We start from the raw sequence: 21,457 nt of genomic DNA on the forward strand, positions 1-21,457 counted from the left end.
AAAGGGTAAGAAACTATGAAAAAAGGCATGACGCGTTATATAAATGGCCAACATTTGGGAAAATTTGACGGCAATGACATAATGATGGCTATTGGCCAGACGAAGATTATTTCTGGTGGCTGGAGGAATATTTCGCATCTCGTAAAACGCGTAATTCAGTTCAGTGCATAATATTTTAACAAAACCCGAGATAATGATTATCTGTCGATGAAGTATTTTTGAAACATAAAACAGTTACTCCTCCGGGTAATTGACGCGGAAATAACATTCAGCCAATGCGCTGTAAAAATCAGACCCCACACACTAACGCTTCGAGTACGAAAAATAATACAGCTTTTGTTTACAGAAACCATTCTTACTCAGTATAATTAAAAATGCATTAAGAAGTTTCAACAATGGATAGTGGAAGTGGGTGGAGAAAATATTGAAAGGTATTGTGATATAGAAAGGCCGTCGTTGTAGAAGGACCCCCTGCCACACACCCTAGCGGTGGCTTGCAGGGTGCTAAAATATCTAAAAGGATGTCGGGTAATCAGGAAGGAGGAAGGAAGTTTTTAGACAACATGGAGAAAGAGAGAATTTGCGGAGAAATGAAGAAAGAAATAATGTTGGGCAAAGTCTCGTGATAATTAGAAAGGCATGATCGTTCAAAACCGTCCAGAGTCTGTATTTATACCAGCAGAACACGGATAAACCTGACAACAATATCTGCAATACGATTTCCTCGTCCCATCATTAGTTCAGTCAAATGCATCCACTTTTCATTTTCACTCAATATCAAAACATGCTATGGATAGTGTATATTAGTGGCAGTAGATGCAATGATTACACTTAAAAAACGTTCACGGACGAGAAATACGTGAAGAATCGGTTACAATAAAATGATCGATTGGTCACAAATCTGCACAGACAGTTGCGAGACACTGTGCAAACAAACGGATGTCATCCAAGAAACGAAAATTAAGAGAGATTCCATTTCCTCGGGCCAACAACTCAAAGACGGGCGGGAAGATCTTCAACGCCCTCCCGACGCAACCTTCACGGCTCTCCGTCGCCCCGGTGGCCTCTAACGAGAGGAGGACCTATGGTCTCTAGCCTCTCTATGACTTCGCCATGACAACGCATTCTTGCTCCGTCGATGAAGGAAGGCAGTGGACGAGAAGGCATCGAGGGAGGAGGAAGGTCAACGGGGAGGTTTTCATCTCGAATATAACAGAGAGTGAGTGTGCTCGTATTCTCTCGAAGGTCAATCGACAAAAGCAAAAGTTGTACGCGCATGACTCAAGACATATCATACGACGCACACCGTTTCTCTTTCCGGATACAGGAGGTCGAAAAAAATGCCTGATTAGGGGCGATATCCGAAAAGTGATAGTCTCCATATTTGGTCAGGTTGATTCCCGCCCTCGTATTATTAAGGCTTCCGTCCCCGTATAAAACATACATCGTTTCATATGTGCATAAGAAAATTTGATTTAACCGAAACCGAATGTGTGTTGCTGTGACTGGACCAGGTGCCAGATAGTAATTGAAACTGAGCGCATAATGAATACTCGGGGATGATTTGTTACATCTGGTCACTTTTACATGACACGTCACACGACGACGGCAGGACCAGAAGTGTCGGTCAGCGCGGCACGGACACTCACGATGCCTTTATAGCGTATATTTTTTTCCGACGCCTGAAATCGTAATCCGGTGGGATATTAAGGAAAGTATAGCTACAGCTCTCCAGCCTTGAAATCCAGTACATTACTGCAACGAGGCTGGTGAATGGGTTTTCTTATTAAAGCTTAGATGCAAGATTGATGAGTTTGATGTTCAATGATGCAGGTGAGATTAATGACCGTCCTTTCGCAATAACCCAACTAACCATTCAATGGGATCAGGTGAGATCATGAGACGCCATTACTGTCCTTGAAGCATCAAGGCATTGTTACGGTACTCGCCATTTCATTGTTACGGCTCACGGCATGAAATGATTTGCATTCGATAAAACAGTAACGATCATTTTCAAATGATAATAAGCGTGACACCAACGGTAATCAACTCGGTTCAATTCCTTGTCTTTCGGAGAGTGGCAATAGCGTTAATTATATAAGCCAGCATAGTAAAAAATCACAAAATTAGGTCGCAATTATTTTAAAAAAAAAGGTACATCAAATAAATGAAAAGATAAAAATATAATCTTACGAAATATTATGCATTAATTCACTCCCATACCGCTCAATGGTATCTGCGGCTACAAGCATCTGTAATTCGTTTATTCTTCACCATCTAATGAATACGAATTTTATGCCAGAGGAATGAAATGAGCACTCATTTAATGCATTTAATCTACTCTGACGCTAAATCTTAAATTCTAAATCTGTAAATGTCGGCTCGCACAACCATGGTTTCAGAAATCTCAGCCAGGAAAAATAGAGTCCCCTCTATGCATGGAAAAATCAAGGAAAAGAAGACGCGACATCAGACGACTCCGGCAGTTTCAAGTAAAACCATACGTGCACCACGCACGACGTTCAAAAAATTATTGGTGCACCTGGTATGGTATATGGTATACATGGTACATTGCAAGCCACCGCTAGGGTGTCTGGCAGGGGGTGATTACACACCAGACTACTTTACCCGCCTGCCGCGGCCGGACAACGTTATTCTGATCCCTTATTGTACGTGGAAAAAATGACATTAAATCTGTTCTACACTTAATCTCTCTACTTTTATTGACATGATATCTCCTACCGTAGTACGAGGGGGGGGGGGTAATAATACATTTTCAACATCAAAGCAACAGAGACGTCATTCCAGTTTATGCAAGAGATTTAATCTGTAATTTAACCTTCTCTCCGTGAGTGATTTCTTGGATATCTGCTCCATTATTTTGGATACGATACTCAATTTTTCATAGCTACGTTCTACAAATCTAGCTCCTCTAAGCTGCACGCGATCCTACTCGGCAATCAACCCAACTTCGTGAGGATTACATCAACACTAGAAGCATATTCTAAATGAGGCCTAACCAGCGACAGATATAATTTCTCGTTGACTTCATCATTACATTCACCTAGTACTCTTCTAAAATCCTTATTTTCTAAAATCCTAACTCCTCATACCGTAGTTACATATATTGTTACACCTATAAATTATTTTCAATTTTTTATCATACTTATAGATCAACAGGAAGCATTAAAATTAGTCGCAAACGCAATAAAATCACTTCTAGGCAACTTTGCGGTCAAGGGACATAGTTTAACTGTATACCATAAACATATGATTTAAACACAGGAATAAACAACTGTAATAATTATTATTTGGCAGTAAACCATTATATGTAGGTTTTGGACGGACACAGACATAATACGCCTACATTTCTTAGCTGCTTCTAACAATGAAAATCCTTAAAGCCAACACTACATTAAATTACCGCATGCTTTCTCCTTTCCTTTAAACTGTTCATATTTAACGAGTAAAATGAACACCAACAAAGTGTATTAAAATATCAAATAATGATTATCAGGGAGCATTATATTCAGGGCCTTTATTTTCACGTGAAGGACTGCCTCAATTTAGAAACCTCTATTCGTCTCTCAATGAAAGATCAAGGAGGGCAAAGAGAAGATTAGCTGAGATATCCAGAATTGAGTTAACACTGTCTCCCGAACGTACATCAAAATGACAGGCGGACAGAACTTTCCATAGAAAAATGTGTGAATATAATTTATATTATATTATACTTTTCCAGAGCATCCGCAAATTTCCCCGAGTTTTCCAGAAGGGCGAAATTCCCCGATTAATTCCGGTTTTCCAGACTGACTGACTGGTTTCCATGCACACAAATCCGCGATTCCCTGCGATACGTAACTTGCGCTTACTCGAAATAATATGGCTGAAAGCATCTCCCGATAAAATGCGTGATCGTGATTGCAATCAGCATAATTGAGGTACTCACGCGGATTTGGATGGGGTCTTGGATGCGATAATGCAGTGATTTGAAAATCACAAACCACTGATAATAACAGTGATTTCCAAAGTTAATCTCTGGTTTGTGTTTCAAGGGAGGGGTCGCTCGGGCGAATCTCCAAAAGACAAGCGCCATTATGCCAGTGAGCTCGCTCCTTATCGTGGGTTCCCGCATTCACGAGTCAGCTGTTCCTCGGAAAGAAATTTATGTCTAAATTAACCTTCGGGGGTTTCTTTTTTTTCCCTCAAGTATAACCCATTTGTTGCTTGAACCTTTTCAATTAAAATATATAATTTTTCATCCAAACAAACTGTCCGTTCCGGGGCATTAGAGGGTAAAGATGATAAGAAAGGCTGAAACAGCCAAAGAGGCTGATTCACAGTGACGCCGAAGAGATCAGTGAGTTATCGATTGTGAACGATGTTTGGGAATGTCACCCTCGCGCCGAGATTGATTGACACGCCTATCGAGATGTGGGCATCAAAGATGCTCCCTTTGCAACGGCACGCGTCTCGAAGAAAATGACCAGGGCGCAAAGCAGTGTGGGACAAGATGAGCATGCACACACCAGCTGACTATAACCAAAAGTGAAATCCTCCCACAAAGGACACCATCAATGGCACCCCCCAAGTGCCGTCAAAGAAGCTTGCACGCGTACCCTTAAGGACCTTCCGGAATTCGCCCACCGGGAAGCCTTCGAGTCGAGGAAAAGCCGCAAGGGCAAGGGTGGGCCGACGCTCAAGGGATGTACTTATAAGAATTCGGAAGCATTGCAGCAATATCTAATATAAATCCATTTTTAAGAAACTTTTCTCGATACTTTCATACAAATCATGTATAAATAACCGGAGAATATTTTCCTACTTCAAAATTTCACGCCCGTTAGTACTGGCGAATCTCACCAGCCACACATTTTTCGTAGAATGATAAGCCTTAAAACACGATAAAACTTTTAACTTAGCTTTAAATTTTGCTTAGTAGTCGTAATTTTTGAAGAGGGACTTAATTTAGGAAGTATGTATAAAAATGCAATGCAACTCCAATTGAATTGTCACCCCTCCTTTAGCCTGAATCCATCAATTCAAAGTGCTATCGTTCAGGGTGTGCCTCACCTATCAAACCCAACCGGTAATACTGCCTGCCGTAATGATGACCACTACTAGAATACATTACCTTTGACCGAAATTTCCCAACTAAAGGAAAGATTATACTTCGTCGAAGGAATAGTAAATATACTCGCACATGAAGCTTAGAGCTCTCGAAGGCTGACATTAGTACTCGTAAGTGACGGGCATACAGGCCGCTCGAGAGTGACAACTACTGTCAAACCTTACAGTAGCGAATATTATTGGGGACAAACAAATGCCCTCCATTTGGACGTGTCTGGTGTCGAGAGGAATATTTATTCTCACGCCACAAAATTCCCGAAAGTGCGAAAATGCGAAGATGCGCATACATTTTTCTTTATTGTATTGTGCTTGGAGGAAATGACCTCGAGTGCAACGCCTGAACTTGTGACTGCATTAAGCGCCGATACAAGAACGTTTGTGTAATGTCAACAGTATTCCTCACTGTAAGGTACGATAATGAGAAATAGTGTTCCAGCCGTAATTAAGAAAGCCTGGATGGTACGAGAAATCAATCACATATGAACTGGTGGGCGTTTTTTGAATGAAAAATGGGTAGGGAGTGGTGATGTATTACCTTTTTTATTGAAAATACTTCAGATGAATTTCAAATAATATCGTCGGAAGGTTCCGTTATATCGCTGTTTGTAGAATAGGAAAACCGAATCTCGGGGACACTGCCAAGCAACCGATGATGATGGCTTCGAACTGGGAGTCCCCGAATGTCAGGAGGGGAATGGGAGGGGGGAAAAGAGCCCGGGGTAATGTCTTCTTACCTGAGTTTCGGGGGCGAGTGGTCCCCTTCGTCTTCGGCGGCGGCCTCTGCCTGCTCCTCCGCGGTGGGCGGGAGCTTTACAGGGCGGACTTGCTCCATCTCGTGCACTCCGGCAGCTCCGACGCTTAAGTTCCTCCGCCGCCCGGGGGCCTCCGTGGACTCGGCGGCGGCGCTGGGCGACGACGGGCCGATCCCAGTGGGCGGGAACAGAGTGGACACTGCGGACAGAGAGAGAGGTGCTCGTCAATTTCACGAACGGCAGGGAGCGACGAGACAAATGTCGCGAGAGGAGAGCGCTCCTCGAACGTGACGCGGAGATTCGCGTCACGATAACACCCGGGAGCGGGAAAGATTTCCCACATTAGAATTTTCAAACGGTATCTTTAATTACGATGCGACATCATTTCATCCGGCCCTAATTGATCCGTATTCCCTGTCTAATCGAGCAAATAAAAACTCTTTAAAGTAGTATTGTGAGGCAAATAAATATTAACGAATAAATGATTCGTTTACTAAAAAGCACTTTTTAAGTTGACCTCCAAAACAGTTATGTGAGTTATGAGAACTATTGAAAAATATATTCCCGGACCTATCGTACCATCGTTTACCCCATTATACGCACTACGGTAGGAGGAATCATATCAACAAAATTAGAGAGATTAAGTGCAGGACAGATCGATTTAGGAAGTCATTCTTTCCACAAACGATAAGGGATCAGAATAATATTTCCCGACCGTGGTAGGGTCATATTCGGGTCAAAATTAGTTTGGTGCGTATTCAACCCCTGCCACACACCTTGGTGTTGGCTTGCAGGGTACTCACATAAGAAAAAAAAAATGAGATAGACTGTATGAGCGAGTCGTTCAAAGCTGTCTTTCATTTTTATTTCGTCCATTTATTTCCACTCAATTCGGATTTTAGCCAAACCGGATCACTCCTGGTCCCAATCAACTCGAATTTACGACGTTGCACTTCATAATTTTAGTAAAAAAGTAAAATTATTTCTTGTATCGTCGTTATGTAATAGTGACCAACCTTCCATACTCTGGTAAACCTTGTCAGTGGAATACATATCAATGGCCGAGAAAACAGGGATGACAAACTGACTCCAAATTTTATTTGGGGAGGCAATTCAACTCTCTGCTTACAATTGAAAAATAAACAGCCCCCAAATAAATTCTATAAATTCCAAGCTTCATTTAGTGGAAGTTTAGATCATCCAGTAAAAGAGAACAATCGCACCAATGAAATGTTCCTCAATACCGTTGAAAATTCCACTTTCACTGGAATACTATTTTTTTAATGAACCAGCCAGAAACTAGGCAAGTACTCCTGATTTATAGGTAGCCAAAGGACTGCCAAAAGCATGACATTAAACCACAAATAATTCACACATTTCGCCGCTATGTCGCGATCATCTCACCGTGGGAATTTCAACGGCCGAAATTTATCACTGACGCCAAGTCATGACGACGCTATGCTGATGTCACAACATAAGAATCTTGAGTATTTTTAGAGAATTAGAAATTTCTAATCAATACAGCTAGCTTCAAAGGCACGGCGGGGATTGGCGGAAGTTTGGTCAAAGAGTGATGCAATTTATTTTGCATTGATTACGTTAAAGAAATATTTAATTAAGTACACCCCCCTCAACTCGATTAGTCTTCTCCTTCCCATACTCACTACTCTCACGCACGTTGGCAATAGAACACTGACGACGCTTTCAAAAGATTATAAAAAATACACTTCCAAAGTGGTTGGGATTTCATAACAATAAATATTACATTTTGATAAACCTTAATGCAAATAGCCTTAGTCGTCGAGGCTCCTAAAAATCAAATAATTACTACTCTAATACAATATACGAACGACTAATGAATGTTATTTCAATAATAAAACAATAAACGCTCTTTTGCGCAGCAGAACAATCGTAGGGAGGTACTATGTGCCCGGCTACGGTCGGGTACAAACAGTAATTATATATAGTGTTAGCTCTAATGTAATGAAGTCATTACGTGAGCTCCCCAGGGAAGTGTTATCGGACCTCTTTTATTCCTTCTTAACGTGAGCGACATTAACTCCGTAGTCACTAGAAAGATACGTTTATTTGCCGACGATGGAGTGATTTTAAGAAATATTAAGGTAATCCTGAGGATAAAGAAGCTTTAACAGATGACCTACGTGCTATACAACGCAAGTGTGAGACTGGTTAGTTAGAATTGAAAATTAGATTAGTCAGTTAGAATAGAAAAAAAATGCGTCGTAATGCATTATTGGAAAAAGTGCAATTCCTTCCCGAACGCCTATTTATTGATTTAGTACCCTGCAAGCCACCGCAAAGGATTGTGGAAGGGGGTGAATGCACACCAGACTAATTTTGACTACTAATTTTGGCTAATTTTGCCTACTGCATCAGAACACCGAAATATATAGCGTAGACTCGATTATGTACTTAGGCGTTACCCTCACTCACGACCTCTCCTGGGTGAAACACATACGGGGAATACGTGGAAAAGCTAACAAAAAAAAATAGGATTTATAATAACAGTAGTAGGAAGGGTGGAGAGAAACCCGACGTCAGTATTAGCCTATTCTTAACGAAAGTTAAATTAAAGAGATTAAATATCATGCGTAACTTGGAAGGATGTCTCTACAGCAATAATGTTGAAATCGTGCTATTAGCCCCAGCGCTCTACAGTGGGCGAAATCACGTAAATAAAATTAGAGATATTCAGTGTAGAACAGATAATAATCAATTAATCTATTTTCCCCCGAACGATAAGGGATCAGAATAACGTCGCCTGACCGCTCTAAGGGGAAAAGTATTCTGATGAAAATTAGTATGATGTGTATTCACCCCCTGCCAACAACACCCTAGCGGTGGCTTGCAGGGTTCTGAAAATGCTAAAATACTTGTCTTCTCTGGGCTGAGCGGCTAAATACACCTCATGCACACACCCCATTCAACGAATTCCCTACAAAACTTCATGTCTCATCTTTCTTTCCTTTTTACCATCTCCTTCGCTTCAACTTTTTCACTAAACTTATTAATTGTCACACTATGCCCTGAAAACTTGCGCCAAGGTGCGCGGCAGCGGGATATTACGTATCAGAACACTTTTCACCCAAAATAATTTTCCGCTGCGTGGCCAGTCACCTTTATTCTAAACCCCTGTGTTCGTGGGAAAAATTACCGACTTAATTTCTCTACATTGAGAAGAAAGATTGAGGTGGACAACTCCTTTTCTCTTTCCACCAGAATACGCTCATTAATTAAGTTTTTGTGGAAAAAAGTGAAATTTGCGAAAAAACTAATTCGAATAAAATTTCCCACTCCTTTCGCGAAATCTAACTTGGCATCCGCGGCGTCGCAAAAATCGAAAGTATTAGAATGACGAAGTGCAAGAGGTGCATTCCAATAAGATCGTGCACGAGCCACCGTTGGGTCACGGGGTGCGCCGGAGACGGAATCTTAATTCCTCCCAACCCCCCGGCAGGCTGGTAGGCAGTCCTCGAGCGCCGCAATCACCCCCCCCCCTCCCTTCCCCCCCCAGGGGGAGGAGGACAATGACTTAGAGCTTCCGCGAAGGGAGTTGATGGGAGAGCGCGTTCCCGAGTCGTTTTTATGCACGCTCGCCGCGTTTAAGTCGCCGGGTGATGGGTTCGCTGCTGCGTGCGTGTCTCGGAGGGGCATTCCCGAGGGGCGAGCCGACGCCTTCCACCGACGAGAGAGACAGACGGACGTGCGCGGATGGCGAGCTTGAATGCGAATTGTTTCATTAGCGGGAGGCGGGGACGCAGAATTAATTCGGCCCGACGCCTCCTGGATGTGACCTGCTGCAGCGAGAGACACTTTCGAGGGCGGGTGCATTGACTGACTCCGACGGGGTTGCAAAACAATCGAGGAGCGCCGCCGTCCGCGGTGGGACTGGCGAAACGGGGCTTGTGTGCGCGCGAAGCAGAAGTTTAAGCTCCCTAGTCGAGATGCGGACGTTTCTCCGTAATCTCACTTTGATATTTCATATTTCATACGCGTACTTTAGAATCCTACAAGCCACCGCTAGGGTGTGTGGCAGGGGGTGAATATACCCCAGATTAATTTTGACCCGAATATTTTTACCACAATCAAGGTCGGATAATGTTATCCGTTATCGTTCGTGGGAAAACTTCGCCTCCTCATCGTACTACGGTAGGAGAGATCATGTCAATAAAATTAGAGAGTAGAACAGATAGATTCAAGATGTAACTAGGTGTCAAAATATTCGGGTCCAGATTAGTCTAGTACGTATTCCTCCTCTGCCACAAAAATTCAACCAAGCGGTGGCTTTTAGGGTACTATAAATACAAGTATAAAATACAATACACATTGACAGGGGGAGTTCCTTACTCCTTCTGGCGCTTGTGTTTTCTCTGAAATAGCTGGTATCGAGAAAAAAGTCACGCGGTTTGCGTAAGCCAAGAGGCTTCATCCGAAATCGAAACCGAGCCCTCCGATCAGCAGGCAACCGAAACACTTGGTAGTACCTTTCAGAGGGCATTAGCATCACGGGGTTTTTAAAGAGAATGGTGAGGGTTGCTGATTGCTTACCACACTTTACAATCAAATACGAAAATGTCTTAACGTAAAAAATATCCGCCTAGATCGGACAGGTGTGCGAAACGTTACGCACGATTTCTAGAAGTCTGCTCCAGCCTCTCCAACATCATCAGCCCAAATCAATCTTTAAATGGTTCGCCAACTTATTTGATCATCACCACATTAACGATACGACTCGAAACGAGATTTTCACCAAAATAAATTATTTTATATTAGTACGGAATTGACCAAATTCGCGAAGACGAGCTCGAATTTTCTAGCTTCCTCTATTCAAATATGCCTTCACTTTCACTTTTTAGCGCTTTTTCAAAAGAATTTTCAGTTTTGCTTTCTTTTTTCCCAGAAAACAAAATGGAATACGAATAATTGAGAGAGAGAAACAAATGAGTACATGGACAAATGCGCGCATTTGACGGATAGGTAACGAGAGAGAGAGGGGGGGGGGGGGGTTGACAAAATGGGTGAAACGGCAGGAATGCCTATTTTTCCGCGGTGAGCATGGGAGGGGGGGGGGCGTGTGTTTGTTGAGCGGGGCGGGGATTGGCTCGCACAACACGGGCGGTCGCTGGGTCAGTGGGACACGGAAAGTGCCTCTGAGGGGAACAAGGGTGTGTAGGTCGGCCCACACGCTGACCACGCAAACGATGATCCAGCTGATGTTTTCTCGTCATACCACGCAATGTTCGGTGGGACGTCCATTCGGACACAAAAGAGAAGCGAAAGGAGCGCTCAAATTCGAAACATTAGTTATCAATCGCTTGAGTTATTTGAGCTATTTACTGTTTTATAATTGAATTTTATCAAAATTCCGGTTGTACATGATCAGATTCCTAATGTTCTACAAATTAACAGGTCGTCGTTTACGCGATCGCCAATCTATTTCCGATTTTCACTTCTAAACTCTTCGGGCACTGTGTCATCATTTCCGAAAACGCTCATGACTCTCGAATTTAAAAACGGTCGGAGGAGTGAAAACTACTTTCAACGCATTTTTCGCCGGGTCTAAAATCTCGCCAACATTATGCCATCATTGTACTTCCAACTCCTCCAGTACAGAGATAAATTGATCCTTCTTCAGTTCAATTACTAAGCCATCCTTAAACGTTGACGAGGTGGGAGGTTTACAGTCGAATAATTTGCTTTAAAAACGAGCATCGTGTAGTATTTATTAAGAATGGATATTTACAGCAAAATGACCGAAACGGTTGTTTTAATTGCGTGAAAAATACACCGGCCACATCCAAGTGATAAAGGTTATATAAATATATATATACTACCTTGATCAAAAAGTTCCCGGAATTTATTCAGAAAATTAAAAATACAAGTTTATTCATCTAAATCTATATTGTCCCCTTCAAAGTAATCCCCATCGACTGCAACACACTTATGCCAGCGCTTGATCCAATCCTCGAAACATTTTTTATATTCGGTTTTCGGTATGTCCATCAGTGCTTCCTGCGATTTTTCCATTACTTCCTCTCGGCTGCTAAAACGCGTTCCCCGTAATGGTTTTTTAACTCGATTGAACAGAAAGAAGTCACAGGGAGCCAAATCAGGTGAATTCGGTGGCTGTTGGATGGTATTTGTTGCATTTTTCGTCAAAAAATTACGAGTAATGATAGCACTGTGCGACGGTGCGTTATCATGGTGCAAAATCCACGAGTTTTCTGCCCACATTTCTGGTCTCTTTCGGCGAATTGCTTCACGCAAACGTCTCATAACGCCCAAATAATACTCTTTGTTTACTGTCTGGCCTTCTGGCAAAAATTCATGATGCACTACACCGTTGTAATCCATGAAAACCGTCAGCATTGCCTTCTTTTTTGACTGAAAACGACGTGGTTTTTTTGGTCTCGGCTCATTTGGTGAACGCCATTCACTTGCCTGATGTCTGGATTGCGTGTCGTACTCATAAACCCACGTCTCGTGTCCAGTAATGATCCTTTTGATGAATGTGGGATCGGATTCAGCCTCGCAAATCATGTCTTTTGCGACGTCAACACGGTCTCTTTTTTGCATGAAATTGAGGTCTTTTGGCACCAACTTTGCTGCTACACGACGGAAACCCAAATCATTAACCACAATGTCTTGGGCGGATCCATAGGCAATGTTCAAGTCCTCCGCTATTTCTCTGATGGTTAATTTGCGGTTATTGATCAACATTTCTTTTACTTTATCAATTTTTTCACCGACTTTCGATGTCGATGGTCTGCCACTGCGTTCATCATCTTCGATTGACTCACAACCACTTCTGAACCGCTCGTTCCACTGGTAAACGACCGTTTTTTTTAGAGAATCGTTGCCGAAACACTTTTCCAACATTTCCAACGTCCGTGCGCCACTAAATCAGTTTTTTACGCAAAATTTAATACAAGTTCGTTGTTGCAAATTTAAATCCATTTCTGCAATTGTAAAAAATCGCCAACACACACAGAGATAGATGTACTCTTGGCTACGTAACTTTTGCAAATGTCAAGTTATGACACTAAGATTTAAAGGGAATATCAACAACAGATGTACCAATTTAACAAAAAAAACAGAACTCAAATCGAAACGATGGGAGCGGCACACGGTGGTTATTCCGGGAACTTTTTGATCAAGGTAGTATATATATATATATATATATATATAAAACTTGGACAGCAACAAACAATATAAGAACACATAAAAAGATCACTCACACGTCATCGGAAGACGGAGCTGAATTCCATTGAAATGATCAAGAAATAACGTGTAAGTGATCTTTTTATGTGTTCTTATATTGTTTCTTGTTCTCCAAGTTTGTTATTCAACACTTCCGTGTTACTTCGACAAAATAATATATATATATATATATATATATATATATATATATATATATATATATATATATATATATATATATATATATATATATGTATATGTATATGTGTGTGTGTGTGTGTATATATATATACACACATATATATGGAGGCAGGAAAAATGGATGAAGGGCGTATTGATCGGCAGTGGGATGTTGAAGGCCATAATAGAGGGGAGAATGCTAGGCAAACGAGGAATGGGCAGGAACAGGATTGGGATGTTGGACAGGATTAAGGAAGTACGCAGAGATGATGTAGACTACGTTTCTGGATTGTGTTTTCTTAAGAGAGGCAATTGAATTATTTGGTAGTTCTGTCTATCCAAAAACCTACCTTAACCGGTAGATTACCAATTAATATTCGAAAAATAACATATATATACATATATATATATATATATATATATATATATATATATATATATATACATATATATATATATTTAATATATATATATTTTTATATATATAAATATATATATATAAATTTATATTTATTTATTTTTCTATATTAAGCACCAGGCGATGAACCCTACCTTGCTTAACCGATAGATTGAAATAATGGCGACGTTCCTTTGGTACTGCGCAGGGGAATGCGTGAAATGTTGCATGGGCATCCGCAACGCCTCCAAGCGACAAAAGGCACAACAGACGAAGCCTCCCAGAGAAGGGGAGAGTTGTTCACCCTTGTGTTAATGGCATATGGGTGTGTGCGTGCAGTTTGTGTGTGTGTCTTTCACTCCAACCATTTTTACTTTCTCCGTACGAGGCATAAGGGAAAGTATTGTTTACGTGAAAAAATCGATTTCGGGATTTCAATGGAAATACGTGTTTTGGGGTCCCGTGAACATGTCCTGGCCATTCTCTGAATGATGTCTTACTGTGTGCCTTCGAAGACTTACTCCGTTACCTCAAAATATTCCTCAAATATTCTCCCACCCCTTTCAAAATCGCGAACGGGGTGTGGAAGTCCAGCCTAAATGTGAATACTGCACGTTACACAAACGAGAATTGCGAGATTGAACAACGACTCCAACCATTTAAATATAGGAATAAAACGCTCGCTCCGTTCCGCGCGGAGATATTTGGTTCGATCTCTTAGAATCAGCCGCCAGACATAGTATAACTCAGCCGCCGGACCAACCTTGGCAACCGGATTGAATTTCTGCATTGGAAATCACATATTTCGTAATATTTTTCCGTCGATTATGAAGTCAGTAAATACATCATTTGGAAAAAGTGGACGAGGATGACAGGTGGAAATAAGAGAAAATATTTAGTTAGTTGGTCAACGGATGCAACCAGGCGCCTTGTCACTGACCATTGATTTGGCAATGTTTTTGTGTTTGTTCATTCTACTTAATGAAACTGAAAAGCAAACATTTCTCCGGGTGTCCGACGCGTCGATACTCTTCAGATTGCGGCGCCAACCTCGGGCGCGCCAACCTCACACTTTGGTTGACATCTATAGAGCCACGATGTACATTAAATTGCGGCCTAAAAAATGATTAAAAATAATACAGTTTCAGCAAAAAAAAGGTCCACAATTAGCTAACCGGTGGGGTAAAATAATTGCTATCAAGATTAAAACTGGGAGCACGCAGCCCCACTCAGCAGTCATAGCCATTGGAAGGGATTCAGGAAGAGTGGAGAGAATAAGCAGGGGACGTTTAAGGAAACATTTGATTAGAGTGGGCAGATCAATGAAATGGAAAGGGAACGAGGAAGTTGCATTGGAGAAGGGCAATAGCGTGATTCCTGAAGAATAATGGAGAGGAGAGGGAAAAGCGCACGTCTTCAAAAGATGAATCATTGCACATGATTAGGCACGATGGCTTACTGAAGACCCCAGCTGAAGGAAGCGTGGAGGAATTGACCGAGGAAGGCAAAGGATGAAGAAAGAGATGCGGTCGTTGAAGAAATCAAAGAGCGCAAATAGCACTGAAGGTACGAAGGGATGAAGAGAACAGCATCTACCTGCATTATACCCTGCAAGCCACCGCTAGGGTGTGTGGCAGGAGGTCATTACACACCAGGAATGCAATATCAAAAATTGAGGTTTTCTTAATCGTTAGTGGCTATATATTTCGTTAAATAATGGGTATAACATGATAACTACAGGTATATCAGCATCTAAGTAAGATACACTTCCCTGTGCATAGGAGCTGTAGGCAACAAAAAGGACAATAACTGGAAGCCTTGATGCGATAGTGAAAACATCCTAGGCTGTTGGAATGAAATAAGAAAAATCATTTCCGCCCCATTCGCGGTTGCTGCAGTTACCCTGATCCCTTATCGTTGACCGTCGGAGAACATGAATTGAAAAGCTGCCAGAAAACAATCCTCGGATTGACAACTCTAAATAATGAGACAAAACTACTCTTAAATAGCTGGATATTCTTTTGTCTTTCCACAGGTATTTTAACAAACGCACGCGTTGGCTAAATAGCCTTGAATGTCATGTTTTTACAATCAACAGTATTAGGGGTGCAATTTTGGAGAGATCTGTTCACCTACAATTGAGGAATGAAAACATTTTTTGGGTCCAAAATTTTAATGAGGAGGAGGAGGGATTGATTTTGCTAATTTCACAACGGTGTTAACTGCAACATATTCCCAGGAAAGAATTATTTTTTGAAAACATTGTGATTCCCGGAGAAACTGAGACACGTTCTGGTGTCGCTAGATTCATCAAAATGCACAATGTTAGCAAAAGCAAGGTAGGATCCAACTTGAAGATTTTCTCTACATTGTATTCCCTTCAGACATGTAATTCATTAAATATGGGCGTGTTTATGCCCGTTCACGTAACGCGAATAGGAAATAAACAACCCGTCGTCCTATCACACAATTAAAGAGACTTCTTTCCCGACCAGCGCTCGGCTGGTTTGAGCGCACGTTCGTAATAATGGGATCGGCGCATTCCCCGCGTTCGCGCGCCACTTTCCTGGGGCCCAACAGGTGTTCGCTCAATTCAATACGGATCGCAACCGTTCGTAATCGCTTGCGTCTCGTGATCCTTCGGGGAGAAAGTACACACGCCAAAAGCTCACAAAACACGAACGTGCATACGGGAGGGTGGGGGGGAAGGGGGGGGGGAGGGCTATTTCCGAGACGGCGGATATAAACCGCGGCGGGAAAAAAAACTCGCGAACGCCATCTCTGGGCAACAAAATCGGGCACATGGGTTGAATAAACCCCTGAGAATCCCAATTTCCATTCCATTAAGACTTCCTGGCGGATGGTCTTGGCAGCGATGTGAAAAACCGAAGACCACTGCTTCCAATTCCACCCTAAATTTTTTTTCACTATCCCAAATCCGCGTCTTTCGATCTAGTCAATGATTCGCGGAAATGAGCAATGCTCGTCGATCTTTGATTCGAGTCTAAATGCATGGTGAGCGCTACATACCAAAACCAATGAGTTGCCATGGCTGGGGGGGGCGTAGCTAGTCGGAATGCAGTCGTTGGCGATGGATTTAAAGGGCTTCGGGGATGCGTCTTCGGCGTGACAAGCAACGAAGGCGTGGCGTTGTTCTCAATGCGGTGGCGTGGGCATTCACCGTGAGGCCATCGCGACACCTATCGCACCCCTCGGAACAATAACGCTATCGATTGTTCTCACCACCGCAGATTCAATTTCTAGCTCTTCGTAGCGAGGCTTCGTATGAATTTGTCATCGCGCAGTAAAAGATTTCTCGACAGCGACTATAATCGAGAGTGAAAATTGTCGCCAATGATAAGTGTGAAGCTTTCTCAATGGAAATAAATAGAATTTAAGTGTGGAGAGTTGTCAACCCCGACCACAAAATTCAACGACAGAAATTTAAACACATTCTGATTTTACTTATTTATCATTGTGCGTTAAAAATAAATTATGAATTATTCATTACGTAATTTAATAGATGACTTTCATTACACATTATATTAAATGAAACAGTTTCTGGCGTCACTTGGTGGAAATTCTTCATATTGAAATTAAATTTTAAATACTTCGCCTTTCCACATAAACCACTTTTTTATTACTACCTAGGTTTCTTTATGGTATAACATCATCAGGTGTTATACCAAAACGAAACATCCTGATGATGTCATACCATAACGAAACCTAGGTAGTAATAAAAGTGGTTTATGTGGAAAGGCGAAGTTGTTTAAATTTAATTTCCACACATTATACAGGGTTCGTCCGGAAAATAAGTGTACTGACTCCTGGGCTGGGCGCGCCGCTCCAGGCGCGCCCAGCACCGCTCTGACGGGCTGCGATTGGAGGGGGGTATGTTGGCAAGCGACGCTGAAAAAGGCAGTCGGCTCTGAGCTGTGGTGTAGTGAGGAGCTCTGTTAACGCGAACCTCCACGCTTCGACCCACGTCACGGAACGCGATGCCGAAGTTTTTGGAGCAGCGTTATTCCATCAAATTTGCGGTAAAGCTTGGGAAATCGTCTACCGAAACTGTCGGTATGATTAACCAGGCTTACGGGGAGTCAGCCATGTCCAGAAACATGATCTTTCGGTGGCACAAGATGTTCGTGGAGGGCAGAGAAGAGGTCGACGACGAGTCTTCGAGAGGTTCCCGATGATGCCTTCGCGGGAGCGTTCCAGGAATGGGAACGCCGCTGGAACAAGTGTATCGACTCACAAGGGTCCTAATTTGAGGAATATTAGCTTAAGATATGTAAAAGTGTAATAAATTTTTTTTCCTGAGCTCAGTACACTTATTTTCCGGACGAACCCTGTATTATTTACTTTCAGTTAGCCCCAAAGGAAATAATTGGAAGAAGGTAACTACTAATCAAACTTCATACATAGAGCGGATATAATTGCACAATACGTTTGTCTGATGAGGATATTAGGCGAAGAGTGAACCCTGGGGAAGGAAAAACAATGCACACGGGACACTCTGGTTGGTTATCTGCTGCGGCATTGAGGGATGGCCAAAGAAGAGGATGAAGAGTTAGGCTTCCATTTGCATGTGTGAAACAAAATGGAAGAAACTGGATGCGGAGAGTGCAGTGAAATAAAGAAATAAGCAGTAAGTAGTCGTCAGCCAATCCCAAAGCACCGAGTGCCGGAGAAGAAGAAGATATTGACGCATCAAAATAAAAGACAGCTACGACAGTGGTTAACTACCAGCGGACTCCGAGAAGAATGTGTTGATTGCATTTCTGAAGAAACCAAGAACGGATCAACACGAAGAACGAAGGACATTTGCTTCCACAGGAAAGATCTCTCGAGGGTGACCACGAGATGCACAGATTAAGAAGGACGTGAAACAGAGAGGCGATAAGGAAGCTGCGGGCAATAAGAGTGAGAAGGGAGGAACGGACGGCTGCAGGGAACTGATCTTGGAATTGAAACACTACTAATGGCGATGATGCATTAAAAATGAAGTGGACTATAGAATGGAGTCACAGCAATATTATGGAAAATACACTCCGCAGAAGTACCCAGCCCCACAGCAATGAACTAGAAGATTGTGCTGTTTGATATGGAACATCTTCATCAATACCCTGCGAGCCACCAAAAGGTGCGTGGCAGGGGGAACGGAAGCTACTCTGAACCAACACCGTGCGCCGAATGAAATCCACGCTATAACTGGATAGGGGCCACTTTTCCTTTGACACTTTCAGTTTCCCACTACGGTTTTCAGATAACAGCGTCGGTATTTCAATGAGCTCATCCAAAGGTATCACCTTGGATTTGTGTCAGTATCTTCCAGACTCTGGCCGAATGTTCAGACCAATAGAACACCATGTCCCTAATGACACAGATTTGTACGACTCAAAGTGACCTCGGTCTTCCGAGTAATTAGAAACAAATTCATTCTCTCAACATGCTTATTCAACTAATGTTCACTCTTCCTTTCTAGACGAAGGTAGCAGCAATAAACAGCTGCAATAAATGTTAGCAACTTTAAAAAAAGCCATGAGTTAGTCCTTTCTTATATATTTCCATAGCTTTGAAATCTGTACCACATCCAGCTTTGTTTTACTTCCAGGACTGAAAAAAGGATCTCGAGAAGTATGTCTTTCAATGCAACAATGCCAGGGTGTCAAAATCATTTGCCTTAAACCGGGATTCGAACCCAGAATTCTTGATGTCCGACCGAGTTCTTTAGCCAGCTAAGCTATGATTCAATTTTATTCTATTCGGTCTAGTATGCTACACAGCTAGTGTTTACATTATACGAGACGTCCTCTTTAACTCTGGCATTTGGGGGCTTTATAGGAACAAGGTGTTGTGAAGAAATACCGCACATACAATGTCCCAGGCATTCGTAATTGTTCGCCGCAATCCACGTGGTCCATGCCAACTTAAAACACTGAGGCTGTTTTTACTATAGACAAATTCCACGAAACTGCGGGAGATGCCGCCACGGTAACTTTTAACGGAGTCATTCACTAGTATGCAAATGGTTATGTTTCATTATGTTTCGATGGTTCGCTAATAAGGTCAAGACGAATGATTTATACGCTCTGATATTGTTGCATTCAAATGTATATTAGCGGATGACTCCGTTAAAAGTTACTGTTGCGGCATCTCCAGCAGTTTCTTGGGATATTTCCTTCAAGACATATTGGCGCATCGATTGTATTCCCACTTGGACAACAAGGCGATGCGTGGCGAAGCCTGTTTTTGCCCTCTCGGGGGGGAGCACCTTAACTGGCGAGAGGAGACGCCCCCCCCCCCCCGCCACCCTTTCAACCCCCCCTCTCCGGCCTCCCTCTCCTCGCCTATTCACTTCGCCCGAAAAAAGACCGCTTCCGCCGATTTTCACCGAGGTGTCGCTCTTAAAGAGCTCATACCTCTACTCGAGGCGTCGTAAAAACCCGTTCATTAAATGGAAGTTGGGAGCTTTATATAGAGCCAACGGTAATGGATTATTTAACGACTAATTATCAATGAAACGTGGGAAAGCGAGAGGGCGAGCGAACGACTCAAATCACTTATCGGGGACATGGGAGGCAATGAAGCAACCGTCGAAGCGAGTTGAAGGGGGCGGAGGGATTTTCTGATCCACCCAAGAGAAAGGGAGGGCCGTGGGTGTCACATCCCCATCAAATTCCGAAAGAGACAAATTTTCCTCACAATATGAATTAAGGAACTCAGAACAGTCCCTGAATGTGCCTAATTTTATAAATGAAACTCTAGAATCTGACTAAACCATGCTCCTATATAGTCTAATTTGTTTGCTGTCATACTCGTGCTAATTAAGGCAACGCCAACCTGATTTGCTCCCACGGAGCTGCGGACCATTTATAGTGTGAACCGAATCGTCACTACGGTTATCCATCCGAGGTTTGGTTTGGTCCCCTGTCCACGCCCCGTTCCCTGCCTACCTTTCTTTCACAGCCCCTTGCGTTGACATTCTCCATCTCTCGTTTCTTTCAGTTCATCTTTGGTCTTCCCTGGGCCTTGGAATCCAATGTTTCCTCAAATTTTGGTATTCAGTAGGTTAATGTGAATCCGGAACATGGGACACAGCCCAGCACTCTGATATTTGGCATACCACGCAAGGCTTTACCAGACCAGAACCCCATTTTGTCTGGGCGTTTGCCCTATCTTATAAAACTGCTTCGGTGCGACATCGTCCACCCCTTCAGCTGTAGTGGTTGTACAATATGCACATAGGATATAATAACGAACGAAAGTGTAAGTGACGAACGTGTACCTTTCCAGCGTTAGTGAAGGAGAAGTTGAAAGAAAGACCAGTAGTGGGTTGGCAATTGGCCGTAAATTAAGAAGAGAAACTAAATTAAATTACCTTAAATTAAGGGCTGGAACATGTTGCCCATTAACACGTCAACATGACGTAACATATTTACTAATCCTAAATCTTTTAAGATCAAACATCATACTATAACTCTGGTCTACAAACTACTTTTTTTTTCTGTTTTGCATAAAAAAAATTTATATATATATATATTTTTTTTAACTTTAGCTTTTTTCAATCTTTTATTATTTTTTTATCTGTTTTTTTTCTTGTATATATTATTATTGTTGTTGTTGTTTTTTGTATTTTATTTTTGAGAACCACCTTTAGGCATTTGGTTGCCCGACAAGCCCGCAACATTGGTTCGAGTCGGGGCCATTTGGCCAATTTTTTTTTTTTGCTACATGGTGTAATCTACATATGATATGATTAAAGGCTTTAAGTGAC

At 42.3% G+C, this 21,457-nt stretch overlaps 1 protein-coding gene across 1 annotated transcript in view; it reads right to left on the reverse strand.

The window, feature by feature from the left end:
- Window positions 1-21,457, reverse strand: part of AdamTS-A (ADAM metallopeptidase with thrombospondin type 1 motif A) — a 752,668-nt gene that overhangs the window by 425,359 nt on the left and 305,852 nt on the right. The window contains exon 2 of the mRNA XM_071594266.1: window positions 5,865-6,081. Coding sequence (XP_071450367.1) covers window positions 5,865-6,081 — 217 coding nt within the window. The remainder of the gene's footprint in view (window positions 1-5,864; window positions 6,082-21,457) is intronic.

The sequence above is a fragment of the Hetaerina americana genome, unplaced genomic scaffold (assembly GCF_022747635.1).
Source record: "Hetaerina americana unplaced genomic scaffold, ioHetAmer1.1.p SCAF_6, whole genome shotgun sequence".
Classification (NCBI taxonomy): Eukaryota; Metazoa; Arthropoda; class Insecta; order Odonata; family Calopterygidae; genus Hetaerina; species Hetaerina americana.